The following is a 17851-nucleotide window of genomic DNA, read 5'->3' as shown; positions in this document are numbered from 1 at the left end:
TGTAATCAACATCATTAAAAAATTAATTGAAATTTTAAAATCAAATCAATTAATTTTTTAATCAAATAATCAATTTTAATCAATGCCCAATTAAAACTGTAATTGATACTATCAGTTTCGTTATTGACGACATTTCAATTAAAAAATTAATTGTATCAATTAGCAATCAGAGCAAGTAACATAATAATTTTTAACATAATATTTTTTTTTAATGTCGGGCACGGGAAGATGCCTTTCCGAACATATACCGGAAAATGAAGCACCCTCTACTTGAAAAAAGGGGCCGACTATATTATACCCTTCATCACTTTGTAGATCTAAATTTTCGATACCATATCACATCCGTCAAATGTGCTATATATAAAGGTTTGTCCCAAATACATACATTTAAATATCACTAGATTTGGACAGAATTTGATAGACTTTTACAAAATCTATAGACTCAAAATTTAAGTTGGCTAATGCACTAGGGTGGAACACAATATTAGTAAAAAACAAGTAAGGAAAGTCTAAAGTCGGGCGGGGCCGACTATATTATACCCTGCACCACTTTGTAGATCTAAATTTTCGATACCATATCACATCCGTCAAATGTGTTGGGGGCTATATATAAAGGTTTGTCCCAAATACATACAATTAAATATCACTCGATTTGGACAGAATTTGATAGACTTCTACAAAATCTATAGACTCAAAATTTAAGATGGCTAATGCACTAGGGTGGAACACAATTTTAGTAAAAACAAGTAAGGAAAGTCTAAAGTCGGGCGGGGCCGACTATATTATACCCTGCACCACTTAGTAGATCTAAATTTTCGATACCATATCACATTCGTCAAACGTGTTGGGGGCTATATATAAAGGTTTGTACCAAATACATACATTTAAATACCACTCGATCTGGACAGAATTTGATAGACTTCTACAAAATCTATAGACTCAAAATTTGTGTCGGCTAATGCACTAGGGTGGAACACAATGTTAGTACAAAAAAAATATGGGAAACATTTAAATCTGAAGCAATTTTAAGGAAACTTCGCAAAAGGTTATGTATGATTTATCGCTCGATATATATGTATTAGAAGTTTAGGAAAATTAGAGTCATTTTTACAACTTTTCGACTAAGCAGTGGCGATTTAACAAGCAAAATGTTGGTATTTTGACCATTTTTGTCGAAATCAGAAAAACATATATATGGGAGCTATATCTAAATATGAACCGATTTCACGCATAGCTACAATGCTAATTCTACTCCCTGTGCAAAATTTCAACTAAATCGGAGCAAAAAATTGGCCTCTGTGGGCAAATGAGTGTAAATCGGGCGAAAGCTATATATGGGAGCTATATCTAAATCTGAACCGATTTGGCTGATATTCTGCAGGTTTTTCGAGACTCATAAAATATTCGGATGTACGGAATTTGAGGAAGATCGGTTGATATACACGCCAATTATGACCAGATCGGTGAAAAATATATATGGCAGCTATATCTAAATCTGAACCGATTTTTTCCAAAATCAATAGGGATCGTCTTTGAGCCGAAACAGGACCCTATACCAAATTTTAGGACAATCGGACTAAAACTGCGAGCTGTACTTTGCACACAAAAATACATCAACAGACAGACAGACGGACATCGCTAAATCGACTCAGAATTTAATTCTAAGACGATCGGTATACTAAACGATGGGTCTCAGACTTTTCCTTCTTGGCGTTACATACAAATGCACAAACTTATTATACCCTGTACCACAGTAGTGGTGAAGGGTATAAAAATATGGGAAACATTTAAATCTGAAGTAATTTTAAGGAAACTTCGCAAAAGTTTATTTATGTTTTATCGCTCGATATATATGTATTAGAAGTTTAGGAAAATTAGAGTCATTTTTACAACTTTTAGACAAAGCAGTGGCGATTTTACAAGGAAAATGTTGGTCGAAATCAGAAAAACATATATATGGGAGCTAAATCTAAATCTGAACCGATGTCAACCAAATTCGGCACGCATAGCTACAATGCTAATTCTACTCCCTGTGCAAAATTTCAACTAAATCGGAGTTAAAAATTGGCCTCTGTGGTCATATGAGTGTAAATCGGGCGAAAGCTATATATGGGAGATATATCTAAATCTGAACCGATTTCAACCAAATTTGGCACGCATAGCGACAATGCTAATTCTACTCCCAGTGCAAAATTACAACTAAATCGGAGTTAAAAATTGGCCTCTGTGGTCATATGAGTGTAAATCGGGCGAAAGCTATATATGGGAGATATATCTAAATCTGAACCGATTTCAACCAAATTTGGCACGTATAGCTACAATGCTAATTCTACTCCCTGTGCAAAATTTCAACTAAATCGGAGTTAAAAATTGGCCTCTGTGGTCATATGAATGTAAATCGGGCGAAAGCTATATATGGGAGCTACTAAATCTGAACCGATTTCAACCAAATTTGGCACGCATAGCTACAATGCTAATTATACTCCCTGTGCAAAATTTCAACTAAATCGGAGCAAAAACTTGGCCTCTGTGGGCAAATGAGTGTAAATCGGGCGAAAGCTATATATGAGAGCTATATCTAAATCTGAACCGATTTGGCTGATATTTTGCAAGTTTTTCGAGACTCATAAAATATTCGGATGTACGGAATTTGAGGAAGATCGGTTGATATACACGCCGATTATGACCAGATCGGTGAAAAATATATATGGCAGCTATATCTAAATCTGAACCGATTTTTTCCAAAATCAATCGGGATCGTCTTTGAGCCGAAACAGGACCCTATACCAAATTTTAGGACAATCGGACTAAAACTGCGAGCTGTACTTTGCACACAAAAATACATCAACAGACTGACAGACAGACAGACAGACAGACGGACATCGCTAAATCGACTCAGAATTTAATTCTAAGACGATCGGTATACTAAACGATGGGTCTCAGACATTTCCTTCTTGGCGTTACATACAAATGCACAAACGTATTATACCCTGTACCACAGTAGTGGTGAAGGGTATAAATATGGGAAACATTTAAATCTGAAGCAATTTTAAGGAAACTTGGCAAAAGTTAGAGTCATTTTTACAACTTTTCGACTAAGCAGTGGCGATTTAACAAGGAAAATGTTGGTATTTTAACCATTTTTGTCGAAATCAGAAAAACATATATATGGGAGCTATACCTAAATCTGAACCGATTTCAACCAAATTTGGCACGCATAGCTACAATGCTAATTCTACTCCCTGTGCAAAATTTCGACTAAATCGGAGTTAAAAATTGGCCTCTATGGTCATATGAGTGTAAATCGGACAAAAGCTATATATGGGAGATATATCCAAATCTGAACCGATTTCACGGACATCGCTAAATCGACTCAGAATTTAATTCTAAGCCGATCCGTATACTAAAAGGTTGGTCTATGATTACTCCTTCTTGGCGTTACATACAAATGCACAAACTTATTATACCCTGTACCACAGGTACAGGGTATAATAAGAGGGGGAAGATGTCCCCCTCTACAGTTCCCAGTAATTTTCAAGTAAAGCAGAGAAGTTTCAAGAAGATCTGAAATCTTTAAATTTTTAAAAAATCCTGCAAGGAGGAGATTATACTCCTTGACCATCTATCGAAAAATCACCTACCCTGCATTCATTGACTCACGTTTCCTGTAAATTTGAAGTAAATCTGAGAAGTTTAGATTCCTCACTTTGCCGATAAAATATCGAAAAACACAGTAGAGCTTTTTTGTCCAGAGACAAACCTAAACTTCTTTGAAATTTCAAGAACTTTTCTTCAATTTTCAAAAAGTCGTGCAAATATCGAAAAACACAGTATAGCTCTTTTGTCCAGCGACAAACTTAAACTTCCCTGAAATTTCAAGAACTTTTCTTCAATTTTCAAAAAGTCGTGCAAAGGGAAAGTTCTCTGAAAACTTCAAGTAAATCGATTTAGCCGTTTCCGAGTTCACCCGGAACATACAAACAAATAAACAATAGTTCGGATTTTATATGTAAGACAATGTTACCACCGGCCAAATAATTCACTTGGTTATGACAGTCTTTAGTAGAACTTTGTACTCAATCCATGGCGGAGTCTACATAAGATACAGCCTTGTCGATTTTTCGACCTATCTAGTGGTTATTATTAAAGTCAATATAAGTATCGTTTTTTATAAAAAAAATAATGTACCTATATAAAGGCTTTTTTAAATCAGTGTATGAAAATGTATCTGTCATAAATATTGTTGCTTGCGATATTTGTGTCGATCAATTCAGAATCAACGACTTGGAACGTACTCCAAACAATATGTTGTTCGACTGGCAGATTCAGAATAAAGGAGCAATTTGACAAAAATTAGACAAATTTTATATATATTTTATTTATAACTTCGTTTCAACTCTTACAGCTTCGTCCAAAATTTCAATTAGAAAATACGCATTATATTTTAAAATGGAATTCAGTATACACATACTGCAATCAACTTAAGCATATTAAAATTTCTTACTAAGTAAATTTGCATACTTAGAAATGATCAAAGTATAAACGCAATGATAACTGCAAAACTATTGATCCTTATTATTTAGTTTTAGTTACGTATTTTAGAGTCTGTAAAAATAGATATATATATATATATTTTGTGAATCATCCGAGAAAGACATTCCCCCATCACGATCTACGTTTTTTTTTTTATACTATTGTACACATTTTTTCTTTCTTTTTGCGCTTTTCTTTGTGTTATCAATGTTCTATTGATAAGAAAGTCTTTTTGTTGTACTTAAAAACAAAAAAGAAAGGAATCACTTGAATAACCACCTTTTGTTTTCGAAAATATATATACAAATAAAAAGACTACCACTTCTTGGGCCTATAAGTCAATACAATAAAGAAAATAATTTCGTTTCATTTACAGAAAAAGAAAATTTCTATTGCTATAAAACTCCCCAAACAACAAATAAAATATGGGTCAAACATTATCAGAACCAAATACCGCCAAGGAATCCTCATATTGCCAAAATGAATTATACAGAGTGGGATCTAGCTGCATGCAGGGGTGGCGTATAAACATGGAAGATTCTCACACACACATTTTATCATTGCCTAACGATCCGGGTGCATCATTTTTTGCCGTTTACGATGGTCATGGCGGTGCAACAGTGGCACAATACGCTGGAAAACATTTACACAAATTTCTGCTGCGAAGGCCGGAGTACCATATGGATGACATTGTGGTGGCTTTAAAACAGGTAGGTCCATTCATCAAAGCATTAGATATCTGTCAGCATATCTAATATGTATTTTTGTTTGTTATATTTGTAGGCCTTTTTGGATATAGATTATGAAATGCTTTACAAAGAATCTTGGGGCGAACAGATGGCTGGTTCAACTGCGGTCGTAGTATTGATAAAAGATAACCGTTTATATTGTGCCAATGCTGGCGACTCACGTGCTGTCGCGTGTATCAATGGAAAAGTAGAGACTTTATCAATGGATCATAAACCAAATAACGAAGCCGAAACGAAACGTATCAATGAAGCAGGTGGCTGGGTTGAATTTAACCGTGTCAATGGAAATCTGGCTTTATCGCGAGCTTTGGGCGATTTTGTTTTTAAACGAAATCAAAAAAAATCTCCAGAAGATCAAATTGTAACAGGTATGTTGCTAAGTATTAAAATAAAAAATCTCGAATTTGTAGGAATTTGATATTTAAATTATCGTTAAGAAATGGCAACTAAATGGAAATTGCTCCAGACATTCAATACGAGATCGATCGGGCTGATTTATGAATATCACAAGGTATTGTCCCAAACCTCCACTTTTACGATTAATCGATTAGCTGAAATCGTGTAGCAAAATTTAGATGTATGATCAACTCGATTTTTGATTTGACCAAAAATGTCTTCTGCCATACCAATCTTCACAGCTTTATGCATTCTGAACCTTACTGAAATCATCCTTAAAAATAAGTGAAAATTCTGTTGAACGACTAATAATGCTATGGGTGGCACCACTTCAAGAGAAATAAACCACAGTTGAAAAAATGTTGTGATCACCCGGAAGCATTTATCTTTCATTTTCAATTTTCAACAAAATATTGTTCTCAATATCATCACTTACCATATATTCATTCACTAACCTTCTCCCTCTAAATTTCAAGTAAATCGGAGTAGATTTTGCTCTATTGTTTTAAAAAAGAGACGTCCCCCACTATATATGTCTGAAATTTCCAAAATATCGGGGAAATTTTCTTGAAGTTGCAAAATTTCGGGTAAGGGGAGGTCACTCTCGCCGTCCAAATATAGAAAAATAAAATAGTGGAATTCTGTCTATTTTGTAAATGGGAGAACTTTAGTCCAACTTTCAGGCTCCTTGCCCGTGCAAATATTTAAAAAGCAGGTACCTTATTTAACTTCATAACCTCCTCCCCACGAACTCAATTAAATCGGAGAACTTAAGTTTTTTAAGTGTGCTTAAAAAAAAGTCGGGCAAGGGAGAAGTCTCCTCCCCGACCAGATTTCGGAAAATAGAGTAGCGGATCTTGGTCTAGACGCCACGTCCAACCTTAGCTAAGCATTTCAAGCAAATAAGAGAATTTAGGTCCAAATGCCAAAAGGGTGGGCAAGGGGGAGGTCATCCTCCCCGTCTAAATATTAAAAAATCGGGTACCCCCGAATAGGAGAATTTAGGTAAAATTTCCAAAAGAGCGGGAGAGGACAAGTCCCCCTCCGCGTCCAAATATTAAAAAATCTTGTACCCCGTATTAATAATATAATCTACCCCCACGTCCTCTGTAAATTTGAAGTAAAGCGGAGAAGTTTAATTTTTTCACTGTACTTAATTTATTACTTTTCACTGTACTTAAAAAAAACGGGCAAAGGGGAGGTCCGCTCCCCGACCAAATATAAAAAAATAAATTGGTAGACCTTTGTCTAAACGCCAACCCAAATTTTCCTTGAAAATTTCAAGCAAATCGGACCACTTTGGCCTAATTTTAAAAAAGTCGGACAAGATGGATGTCCCCGACCAGATATCAAAAAGTACCCTATTTTCACCATATGATCACCATCTACGTTCTCTGAAAGTTTAAAGTAAATCGTTTCAGCCGTTTCCGAGCTTACCCGGAACATACAAATTATCATGAGGCTATATAAATTCGCTGTAGCTAGTGATGAAACATGTATAGATATGCTTTTATAGACTAGGATCGGGTATTTTCTTCTCTGTAACTTAATAAAACCAATTCCTTCATCTTATTGTCCAGAAAGCTCGTAATTGTAATTCATTTGAACGTAAAAACTGCCTGTATTGATATCAGGCTAACATACAATTCTTTTTGTGCTCTCCAGCCCATCACATCATAACGGCCGAAGGATCGTTTTTACTGTATTTGGTGTCAATCGTGCGACACTAGTCCGTCATGGTACTATTCTAAAAAAAAATAACTTTTTATTGGATCCATTGATTATTGAAAACGACTTTGTTTCGCACACCTCACCCCCTTTCTGGATAGTTCAAAAGGAAAAAACATATGAATGAAAATTAAATAATGCATACTACCGGAATTAAATCTATTGTGCGGGTATTTATAATATTTTTTATAATAATCAAATTTTCACAGGCGCCCGTCATCTGATTTAATGTTATGCTTCGCTCCTCCTCATTCAAACAATAAAGGGTGATTCTTTTGAGGTTAGGATTTTCATGCATTAGTATTTGACAGATCACGTGGGATTTCAGACATGGTGTCAAAGAGAAAGATGCTCAGTATGCTTTGACATTTCATCATGAATAGACTTACTAACGAGCCACAACGTCGAATTTTCAGTGAATGGGCCCTAGAAAAGTTGGCAGAAAATCCGATTTTTTATCGACAAATTTTGTTCAGCGATGAGGCTCATTTCTGGTTGAATGGCTACGTAAATAAGCAAAATTGCCGCATTTGGAGTGAAGAGCAACCAGAAGCCGTTCAAGAACTGCCCATGCATCCCGAAAAATGCACTGTTTGGTGTGGTTTGTACGCTGGTGGAATCATTGGACCGTATTTTTTCAAAGATGCTGTTGGACGCAACGTTACGGTGAATGGCGATCGCTATCGTTCGATGCTAACAAACTTTTTGTTGCCAAAAATGGAAGAACTGAACTTGGTTGACATGTGGTTTCAACAAGATGGCGCTACATGCCACACAGCTCGCGATTCTATGGCCATTTTGAGGGAAAACTTCGGAGAACAATTCATCTCAAGAAATGGACCGGTAAGTTGGCCACCAAGATCATGCGATTTGACGCCTTTAGACTATTTTTTGTGGGGCTACGTCAAGTCTAAAGTCTACAGAAATAAGCCAGCAACTATTCCAGCTTTGGAAGACAACATTTCCGAAGAAATTCGGGCTATTCCGGCCGAAATGCTCGAAAAAGTTGCCCAAAATTGGACTTTCCGAATGGACCACCTAAGACGCAGCCGTGGTCAACATTTAAATGAAATTATCTTCAAAAAGTAAATGTCATGGACCAATCTAACGTTTCAAATAAAGAACCGATGAGATTTTGCAAATTTTATGCGTTTTTTTAAAAAAAAAAGTTGTCAAGCTCTTAACAAATCACCCTTTATAATACAGGAAAAAAAAAATAATGTATAATACACATTTTACGCTGAATCTGCTATACACACCCACATTCATTCACCCTCAGGTCTGCGTACAAAAATTGAGTCAGAAAGTCCCATTGCTAAGTGCACACAAAAAAATATTTTTTTGTCTTCAATCACGAAATTGATTGATCCAATTAATTTTTAATTGAAATGTCTGCAATCACAGAAATGATAGTATCAATTAAAAAATTAATTGAAAGTCAATTAAAAATTATTTGATCCAATTAAAAAATTAATTGATACTGTTAATGTTTGTGATTAATTTTTTTATTTTTTAGAAATCAATTAAGACTTTAATTGAAAAAAATTTCGTGAAATTTTTCCTGTGTATAGATATATGAATGTACGAGGATAGTTTTAAAAATGTGTACTTGTTCTTTCATAACCGAACGTCCTCCTAAACCATTTTGTAACGAAGTCGACACTTTTTTAACCGTTTCCACTGATCAATAACACCCCAGTCAGAAAAAAACCATCGGAAAAGCGTTGTAAAAGCGTTGTGAACGGTTGATACACGGTGGGAAAAAGCGTTGTTACAACCCCAAATTGATAACATCATTCCACGGTGTATCGATTGTATTTAACAACGTTTTCAAAGCGTCATGAAAACAATATTTTATACGCTTTTCCGATGGTTTACCGAACGCTTTGACAACCCCAAAATGATAACATCGTTATACGGTGTATCGATGGTTTTTACAACCATTAAAAAGCACTGAAAAACAACATTTCATACGTCTTTCCAATTGTTTTAGGAGGGTTAGAATTATAATTTTACAGTACCTTAAAACCGCTATTGAAACAAAACAAAATTAGTGTTTTACACTTTACAAAGGAACATCAGAAAACTTAACAATTAACAATTAATAGGCAAAATACATAATTAAGATTAAGATTGACATTTCTAATTGGTAAAAAAATCTTCTAATAATATGGTCAAAAATGATTATATTACGTCAAGGTCATATACCTTCTGATCTTCCTCCAGCCCTGTCTCTAGTAGAGGCAAACCAACGGCTTGTTTTTGTCAGAATTGTAGCCTCAGTCTCATTTTCAAATCTGTTTAACAAAAAATCTATAAAAAAAAATGATTAGTAAATTATTACAGAGTTCATATTTTATTACCTTGTTGATATGAATTGATTTATAATAGGATAATGTTCCTTTATCATATAAAGTGAATATGTACATTAACAGTGAAACCACTAGGAACAATTTTGGTTAATTTTACAAATGAGGCAATTGTATAAAGTTTTAACTGAACTAAACGCTGACATCACGCCAAAACCCAAATATAAGTACTTATTTATCGACTAATTAAAGAAATTTTGTTAGACATAATTACTTTTTTTCACATGTTAGGTGAGTATTAACTTCGAGTTTAGCCGCTTAAATCGCTAAAGTGAAAACTAAGGGCGTTTTCGTTTCGCAAAAAATATGTTGCCGTGGTGTTACACTACTTTTTTCCTCATTGTATTTTCTCTCAAATTATAGTATAATTTCAAAGTTATTGGTAATTCATAATGTTGTGAGGGATACAGGATCCAACATCTATGACAATGTCCTTCATATTTGGCAATCAATTTCGAGAATGTTGCACATTTTTTCCCAATCGAAATCGCCATAAATCAGTAAAAAAGGCATAAAAGTATACATATTTGTTGCAGATTTCTTTATATCTTGATGGGGATAGCCCAAAGCAAATTTTCACAAAGTTTGTATTCCTTAAAATGGATTATTAAAGAAATGTAATCGTGAAAAATTTGCGATTTTAGTGCCTTTATTATTTCCTATAAATATTTCAAACAAAACAGTTCAGAATTTCTTAAGATTTGTACATTTTACCCCAAATGCGCCAAAGGATTTATCCATTTTACCCCAAATGCACCAAAAGAACATTCTTGCAATACTGAACTCCAATTTTTTCCTTCAAACAATGAACTTTTCTTTAAAGGTGGGTATTAAGTTCGAGTTTAGGCGCTAAAAACGTCATTTTTTCACGATTACTTTTCTTAATAATCCATTTTAAGGAATACAAACTTTGTGAAAATTTGCTTTGGGCTTTTCCCCATCATGTTATAATAAAATTTGCAACAAATATGTATAATTTTATGCATTTTTCTTACTGATTTAGTTTTCACTTTATCGATTTAAGCGGCTAAACTCGAAGTTAATACTCACCTTAACATGTGAAAAAAGTGATTATGTCTAACAAAATTTCTTCAATTAGTCGATATATAAGTACTTATATTTGGGTTTTGGCGTGATGTCAGCGTTTAGTTTAGTTAAAACTTTCTACAATTGCCTCATTTGTAAAATTAACCAAAATTGTTGTTCCTAGTGGTTTCACTGTTAATGTACATATTCACTTTATATGATAAAGGAACATTATCCTATTATGAATCAATTCCTATCAACAATAATACCTCCATTACTCATTAAAAACCATTGGACATTGATGGAACATGAATTTTCAACGATAATTTTATGGAAAATGTACTATTTAAAAACCGTAAATTAATTTGTTTAGCAAGCGTTGTTTCAACGTTGGCTTCCAACAACGCTCAATATTTATAACCATCGTAAATTTCTGACTGGGACATTACAAAGCTCCTGTGAATGTTCTATGTCAGGCGGTCCAAGAAATTGATTTTATGTTTAAAAATGTATTTTATGTTTCAAAAATTAATACCCTATACTACCACGATGGTGAAAGTTATAATTACTTTTTTTTGCTTTAAACTGTTATGTACTTCCTTCACTGCCTTAAATTAGTATTGAATTAAATCCCATATCTATATGTATTGTGACCGTATGTTTAAATTTTATTATTATAGTTGTTAAAACTGGGATTTTTGGTCAGTTGGTTTTTGTATGAATTAAATAAAACTAATTTACATATTTCATATTTTCTTTCCAACTTCATCAGGAGTGTTTATTGAAACTCCTAGAGACAAAATTGCACAATTGTTTACATTCTTCTATGATGTGTATAATAAGCTCTACTTACAATTAGTGTTACATTTTCTTATTAATTAATATAAAACTGGACATCACGACACATATTTTAATAATAATTAATAGTAATAAGTAAAATTATTGCAGCGAAACCCCTTATACTAAATAATATCACAGAACTGAACACTTTAAAATATTGCAACTGAATAACGTCGCTTTGTATTGTCTTTATCTTCCTTTGTGTTTGTGGATGTTTTTATTCTCTCTTGTAGGCTCTCTAGTGTGTATCTCTTATTTTCGATCTTCTCTTTGTCCAATATTTTCACATTCTTCAAATCTGCAATGTGGCTATACTCTTTTACATGTTGTGCCAAAGCTGTGCTTAGCTTGCCTTTGTTTATGTCTGCTTCATGTTCACTCATTCTAACGGCAAGCATTCTGCGAGTGGTACCAACATGAACTTTGTTGCACTTCTCCCCTTCTTTGCCTATACATGTCACTTCATATACCACATTGTTTTGTTGTAGTTTTTCTGTCTTTTTCTTTTCTCTTGAAAATATTGCACGAAGTGTTTCATTGGAATTGTAAGCTATTGTTATTGTATTGTCGTTTATGAAGATCATCAGATAATAGTAAAATTATAACCGATTGGTATACGAAAAAAACGGCATCAGGACGAATGATAAATTATTTCTCTACTCAACCAAAATCAATGAAAATAAACCCGGCGAAAACCCTAATAAACAAAGTAGTTTACCTGAGTGAACATGAAGCAGACATAAACAAAGGCAAGCTAAGCACAGCTTTGGCACAACATGTAAAAGAGTATGGAAACATTGCAGATTTGAAGAATGTGAAAATATTGGACAAAGAGAAGATCGAAAATAAGAGATGCACACTAGAGAGCCTACGCATACAAGAGAGAATAAAAACATCCATTAACACAAAGGAAGATACAAGTTGCAATATTTTAAAGTGTTCAGTTCTGTGATATTAGTATAAGGGGGTTCGCTGCAATAATTTTACTTATTATTATTAATTATAATTAAAATATGTGTCGTGATGTCCAGTTTTATATTAATTATTAAAAAAAAAAACTAATTGTAAGTAGAGCTTATTATACACATCATAGAAGAATGTAAATAATTGTGCAATTTTGCCTCTAGGATTTTCAATAAACACTCCTGATGAAGTTGGAAAGAACCAACAAAACGTTGAGTAAAATATGAAATAAATTAGTTTTATTTAATTCATACAAAAACCAACTGACCAAAAAGCCCAGTTTGAACAACTAATAATAAAATCCCATATCATTAATATCGGCGCAACAGATTTTTTATCGTCTAAATCTAAACAGAATGTTTTTATTTCTAAGTACTGAGAATATACTAATTTTTTTGGCTTGATTTATTTCTTTATATTTAGCTAATCCCGATGTGGAAACACGCACCATCGATGAAGATTGGGAATTCCTTGTTCTTGCCTGTGATGGCATTTGGGATGTGATGAGCAATGACGAAGTAGTCAATTTTTGCAGAGCACGCATCGGCCAGGGCATGTATCCAGAAGAGATTTGCGAAGAACTGATGAATCATTGCTTGGCACCAGATTGCCAAATGGGTGGTTTAGGAGGGGATAATATGACCGTTGTTTTAGTATGCTTTCTTCATAATAAACCCTATGCGGACTTGGTATCGCGATGTGCTTCATCATCGTCGGCAGTAATGACAGCTACCACGGCGAACAACACAACGACGCCAGAACCAACAGTACCAAAAGCAACCGAAATCACCACAGACCAACAGAAGTCACCAACATCGGTGCCATCATCACCCGATGATGAAGATGAAGAAGAATTCGATCTGAAATAACATCTCTGTGAGGGAAAAAATCAGTGTATCAAATACGAAAGTAGTACCCTTAAGGAACTCCACTTAGTCTCCTCCTCTTGCTCCAAATTGTATATGGAGTTTTGCCTTTAAATAATAGTTTTGTTTGTAAGATTATTTACGTTTGTCAACTTTTTGTTTAATTTTATAACGAAAAAGAAAAGAAAAATTAAGGCGTAAATGTTAGTCCTTCAAGCTTTGTAAACTTTCCGTGAGTGAAAAACAACTTGATTATCCTATATATATATTGTAGATTTGTATAACACACCCTGATAAGTGTATGTGAGAAATCCGGCAATTTCCCTGGAAAATATAATGGTATTTGTACAATAAATTTTATCCAAAAACGTATCTCCTAATGGCGTTGAAAGGTAAAACTATGTTGGGAGATTATTTCAAAATTGTTCAGAGTAAAAATTGTCTACTTTTACAAATGCAGTCCTTTTCATTTTGCACAAGTGTGTGTCGTATAGAAGCAATAACTACGTTGTTACTTAACATATGTTTATGTATTTCCTCTTTGCCAATTGCTATATATATATTTTTATTTGTATTAAATTTGTGAACAATTCTTATTTTAATTTGGTTTTGGAAAATTTTTAAATTTAGAATTTGTATAGGAAATTGTAATAAATTTATTTTGTTAATCATATAATCTACAATTGTATTAATATTATAAGTTTCTCGTAAATCGAAAATATTAAATTGTTATTTCAATTTCCGAAAACTTTTACCAAAAAGAGAAAATAGAAATTGTTTTTTTTATATCGTATATTTTTCATTTCCATTAATTGAACCAAGTTCATAGAGTAGCCGCAGACATTATTAGCTGTTGGCTGAATTTAAGTTTTGTTGTTACCAAATCTACCAATTGCATGACTCATAATAGTAAAAATCCTAAAACACCAAGTGAAAGATTTTTAATATTTCTAAATTTTGGTTTGCTGATTCAACTATTACAACTACACCATGTGTGTTGTGTTAACAGCAACCATTGTTATTCTTGAACGAAATTTGGAAATAAAATGATTTGATACTACAACTTTTTGATTTTATGGTATGAATAATTTAAAAGGAACTAAAGATTATTACTTTGTATCAATTTTTAATAAGATCCGTTAATAAATGAAATAATATGCCCATATTGTAGAAATAGGGTGCAAATTTTAATAAGCAGCGTTTATAATTGACACTATTTACGAAAATCAAGCGGACAATCAAATATAGATTTACTGAGCAAGTAATTTCGAGTAGTTCTCTGTAGTAGAACTTCCCTATAAACATTTTTGCGCAACCAGAAAATTGCTTTATTATATAGAAATAGTGTTTCAATTTTGCTCAAAAATGAGCTGAAAAAACCAAAAACCCTTTTTTATTTGAGTGCCGGAGCACATATGAAGCTCGGCACTTTTTAAAAAGAACGGGCCGACAGACAGCTCCGCTCACAAGTGCCAATGTAATGAGCAAGCAGCCCTTTTCAAAAACTCGTAGAACAGAGATGCCATATTGGAAAGTTAAAACATTTTTCTAGGGAAACAATTTAAAATAAAAATATGCACGTTAAATTTACTTTTACCATACAAATTTCTTCGATAAACTGTCAGCAAATTATTGTGGATATGAGCATAAATGTAGAGCGTCCAGTGTAGAACCAACCATAGACCTCATAATACATAGATGAGCCATGGGTGTCAAACTATGTTTGACAGTTCCGAAGATTAAGAATAAACCAGAAAAATAAGAACACGCTTACAATCTCTTTCGTTTTCCTTTTTGTAGTTTGCCAATTTTGCACAAAATTAGAACGTTGATGTTGCAACAGAGGATTTATAAATAAATTAATATATTAAAAGTTCATATTTGAACAAAAAAATACGAAATTTAATCTTGAGCAGCATTGCTCTTTACGAACAACACAAAAGCAAATGCACGAAAATTATTGTTTGGGACTGACTCTTTACGAAAAAATCAAAACGAAATGTCAGAAAATTAATTTTTGGAACTGACACATTTTTTTAAAGAGAATGGTGGTTCATCTATGTATTATAAGGTCTATGGAACCAACTAAGACCCATTAAAAGAAAAAACAATCAAGAATTTGTGGCATCTCCCTAATAACTGGCTCTCGATGTTGTTGAAATATGTGGTATTGATGCTTACATATAAAATTTAGAAAAGCTTTAAAATAACGGAAATTAACTGAAATTTTTCCTACAAAGAACTTTTTTTGGATATTGATAATTCGCCGTGGACATATTTTCAAACCAATGGAGAGAAGCTGTTTGCAAAAAATGTAATCGATCGATGAAAGCATTAAAACTTTCAAATCTACAGCGGCATCTTTTACAAATTCATCAAATAAAATACGATGAGAATGGAAAAAAGACGAAGCAAATAAAAGTTGCACTAAATAATGAAAAATTGCTAAGAGCTTTCATTGGATTGGTCACAGAAGAACTCGCAACGTGTTTGCCCGTCTCCATTCATGTCATTTGTATTTCAAAAAAATACACAAATCACCACCCACCCGACCAAAGTGCCAAGAAATGGCGAAGGTTCGCTAAAGCGAACATTTTTCGAAATAAATTAATGCGCACATTATTCGAGAAATGTTCGATAATAGAAATATTTCGAACGTTCGTTGTTTCGAAGTAATAACGAATATTTTTCGGCTTACTTGTTGGTGTTCCGCCATGTTTGTTTTTGAGAGATTAAAAAGTCATTTCAGTTTAAGAAATTGTTAAGTGCGGGTGAAGTGTCTTAGCGAATCTAAAAGAGGTAAGTAATTTATTTATATATCTTTTAAAAAACTACCAATTTTCTTTCTTGTTTAATTTGCAGATGTATCCAGGAAAATGTTACTCATTGATTGTAGTCCTTTTCGATGGCATAGTCACGACCGGCTTAATAAGAAATTCCGCGTAAAGAAGTCAATGCAGTGCCTTTAATCACTTTAAATATATATTCCTAAATGTAAATATTTTAAGTATTTTGTTCGCAACACTAATATCTATATTATTTTGTATTATAATTGATATTTATAACTTGATATTTTTTTTTACTACACAACTTATAATGGGAATAAAACAGTACAGAAAACCTTCGAAATCGAAATGCTATCGAACTCGAAAACGAATTCGAAATAGATTCGTTAACGATCAATTATAGATATCGCGAAACCTTCTTTAACGAATCACTAGCAAGCCTTCGAAAACGAAGAGTTTGTTGGCAGTAAGAGCACGACAGATCAACGTTTTTCGAAAAATTTTTCGAACCATTCTCGATAGTTTTCTTCGAGAGAAAATCGAAAATATTTCTATATCGAATACGATAACGAACTTTGTGGTCAGATGGGATATGAAAGAGCTGTGTGAGCAAGAGTTTTTCGTTTAACAGCCTGTTTCTGTATGTCGAATCAGCTCTATCGATCGACTGAAATGCATAGAAACAGCTAATTTTTGGTTATAAATTCAGCTGTTTGTCTCCATTTCAGTCGATCGATAGAGCTCGTTCGACATACAGATACAGGCTGTAAATTAGCTCGCCTATTTTTCAGTGCCGCTCATTCGTTTTGGCACTTTATTCATAGGGCTCCGAGAGCAAGAGCTAAAAAACTGAACAGCCCTTTTTTTAAATAAGTGCTGGGCCGGAGCATCGGAGCTATATATTTTACACTCATTTTATTTAAAAGAATATTAGTTTGGGGAACAAATCTACTTGACTGTTACTACTACTGTTTAAAAAATAAAAAAAAAATTGGGGTCAGGTTAGGTGGCAGCCCGATGTATCAGGCTCACTTAGTATTACAATTCCAGAACAATCTAATTTTCCAAATGAATACACACACAAACAATTGTTTTTTTAAGTCTTTATATTTTAGTCTCACAACTTGTCAATTCAAAAGTTAAAACAGAATGAATAAAAATTATTGTCATACTCAATATTTAAAAGTAGAAGAAAACTCAAATTAAAATATTCAAAAAGCATACTTGATGAAAAAAATAAATTTCAAAATTAAAGTAGCAAGTTAAAATAATGCAAAGTATATTAGACCGATATATTTTTGTCCAGTAGCATTACAATGCTACTTCCAACACGCCTCCTCAAAAATATATCGGATACTTCAAATATAATAGAAAAAAAATCGTTATTCATTACAAGTTGTTTATTCTGGGAAAATAATCATATGACCCAGCATTCGCTGCAAGGATTAGGAAAACCCAGAAAAACCTAATCAGGCCAAATTAATAAAAATATTTAAAATTATTTTAATCCAAGTTGTTCTCTCATATCCAGAAAACGGCCGCCAAAGGTTTTGTTAAGATGTCAGCCATCTGCTTTTCTGTGGAAATAAACTCAA

The 17851-nt window shown here is 33.3% G+C and overlaps 1 protein-coding gene across 1 annotated transcript in view; it reads left to right on the top strand.

Moving 5' to 3' along the window:
• The window catches only part of LOC142232975 (putative protein phosphatase 2C T23F11.1), a 30014-nt gene extending 15481 nt beyond the window's left edge, over nt 1-14533 (top strand). Inside the window, exons 2-4 of the mRNA XM_075303705.1 lie at nt 4910-5243; nt 5317-5650; nt 13028-14533. Coding sequence (XP_075159820.1) covers nt 4959-5243; nt 5317-5650; nt 13028-13473 — 1065 coding nt within the window. The 5' untranslated portion in view covers nt 4910-4958 and the 3' untranslated portion in view covers nt 13474-14533. The remainder of the gene's footprint in view (nt 1-4909; nt 5244-5316; nt 5651-13027) is intronic.
• The last annotated feature ends 3318 nt before the right edge of the window (nt 14534-17851 follow it).

The sequence above is a fragment of the Haematobia irritans genome, chromosome 4 (genome assembly GCF_050003625.1).
Source record: "Haematobia irritans isolate KBUSLIRL chromosome 4, ASM5000362v1, whole genome shotgun sequence".
Classification (NCBI taxonomy): domain Eukaryota; kingdom Metazoa; phylum Arthropoda; class Insecta; order Diptera; family Muscidae; genus Haematobia; species Haematobia irritans.
This window is presented reverse-complemented; position numbering and strand designations above follow the sequence as displayed.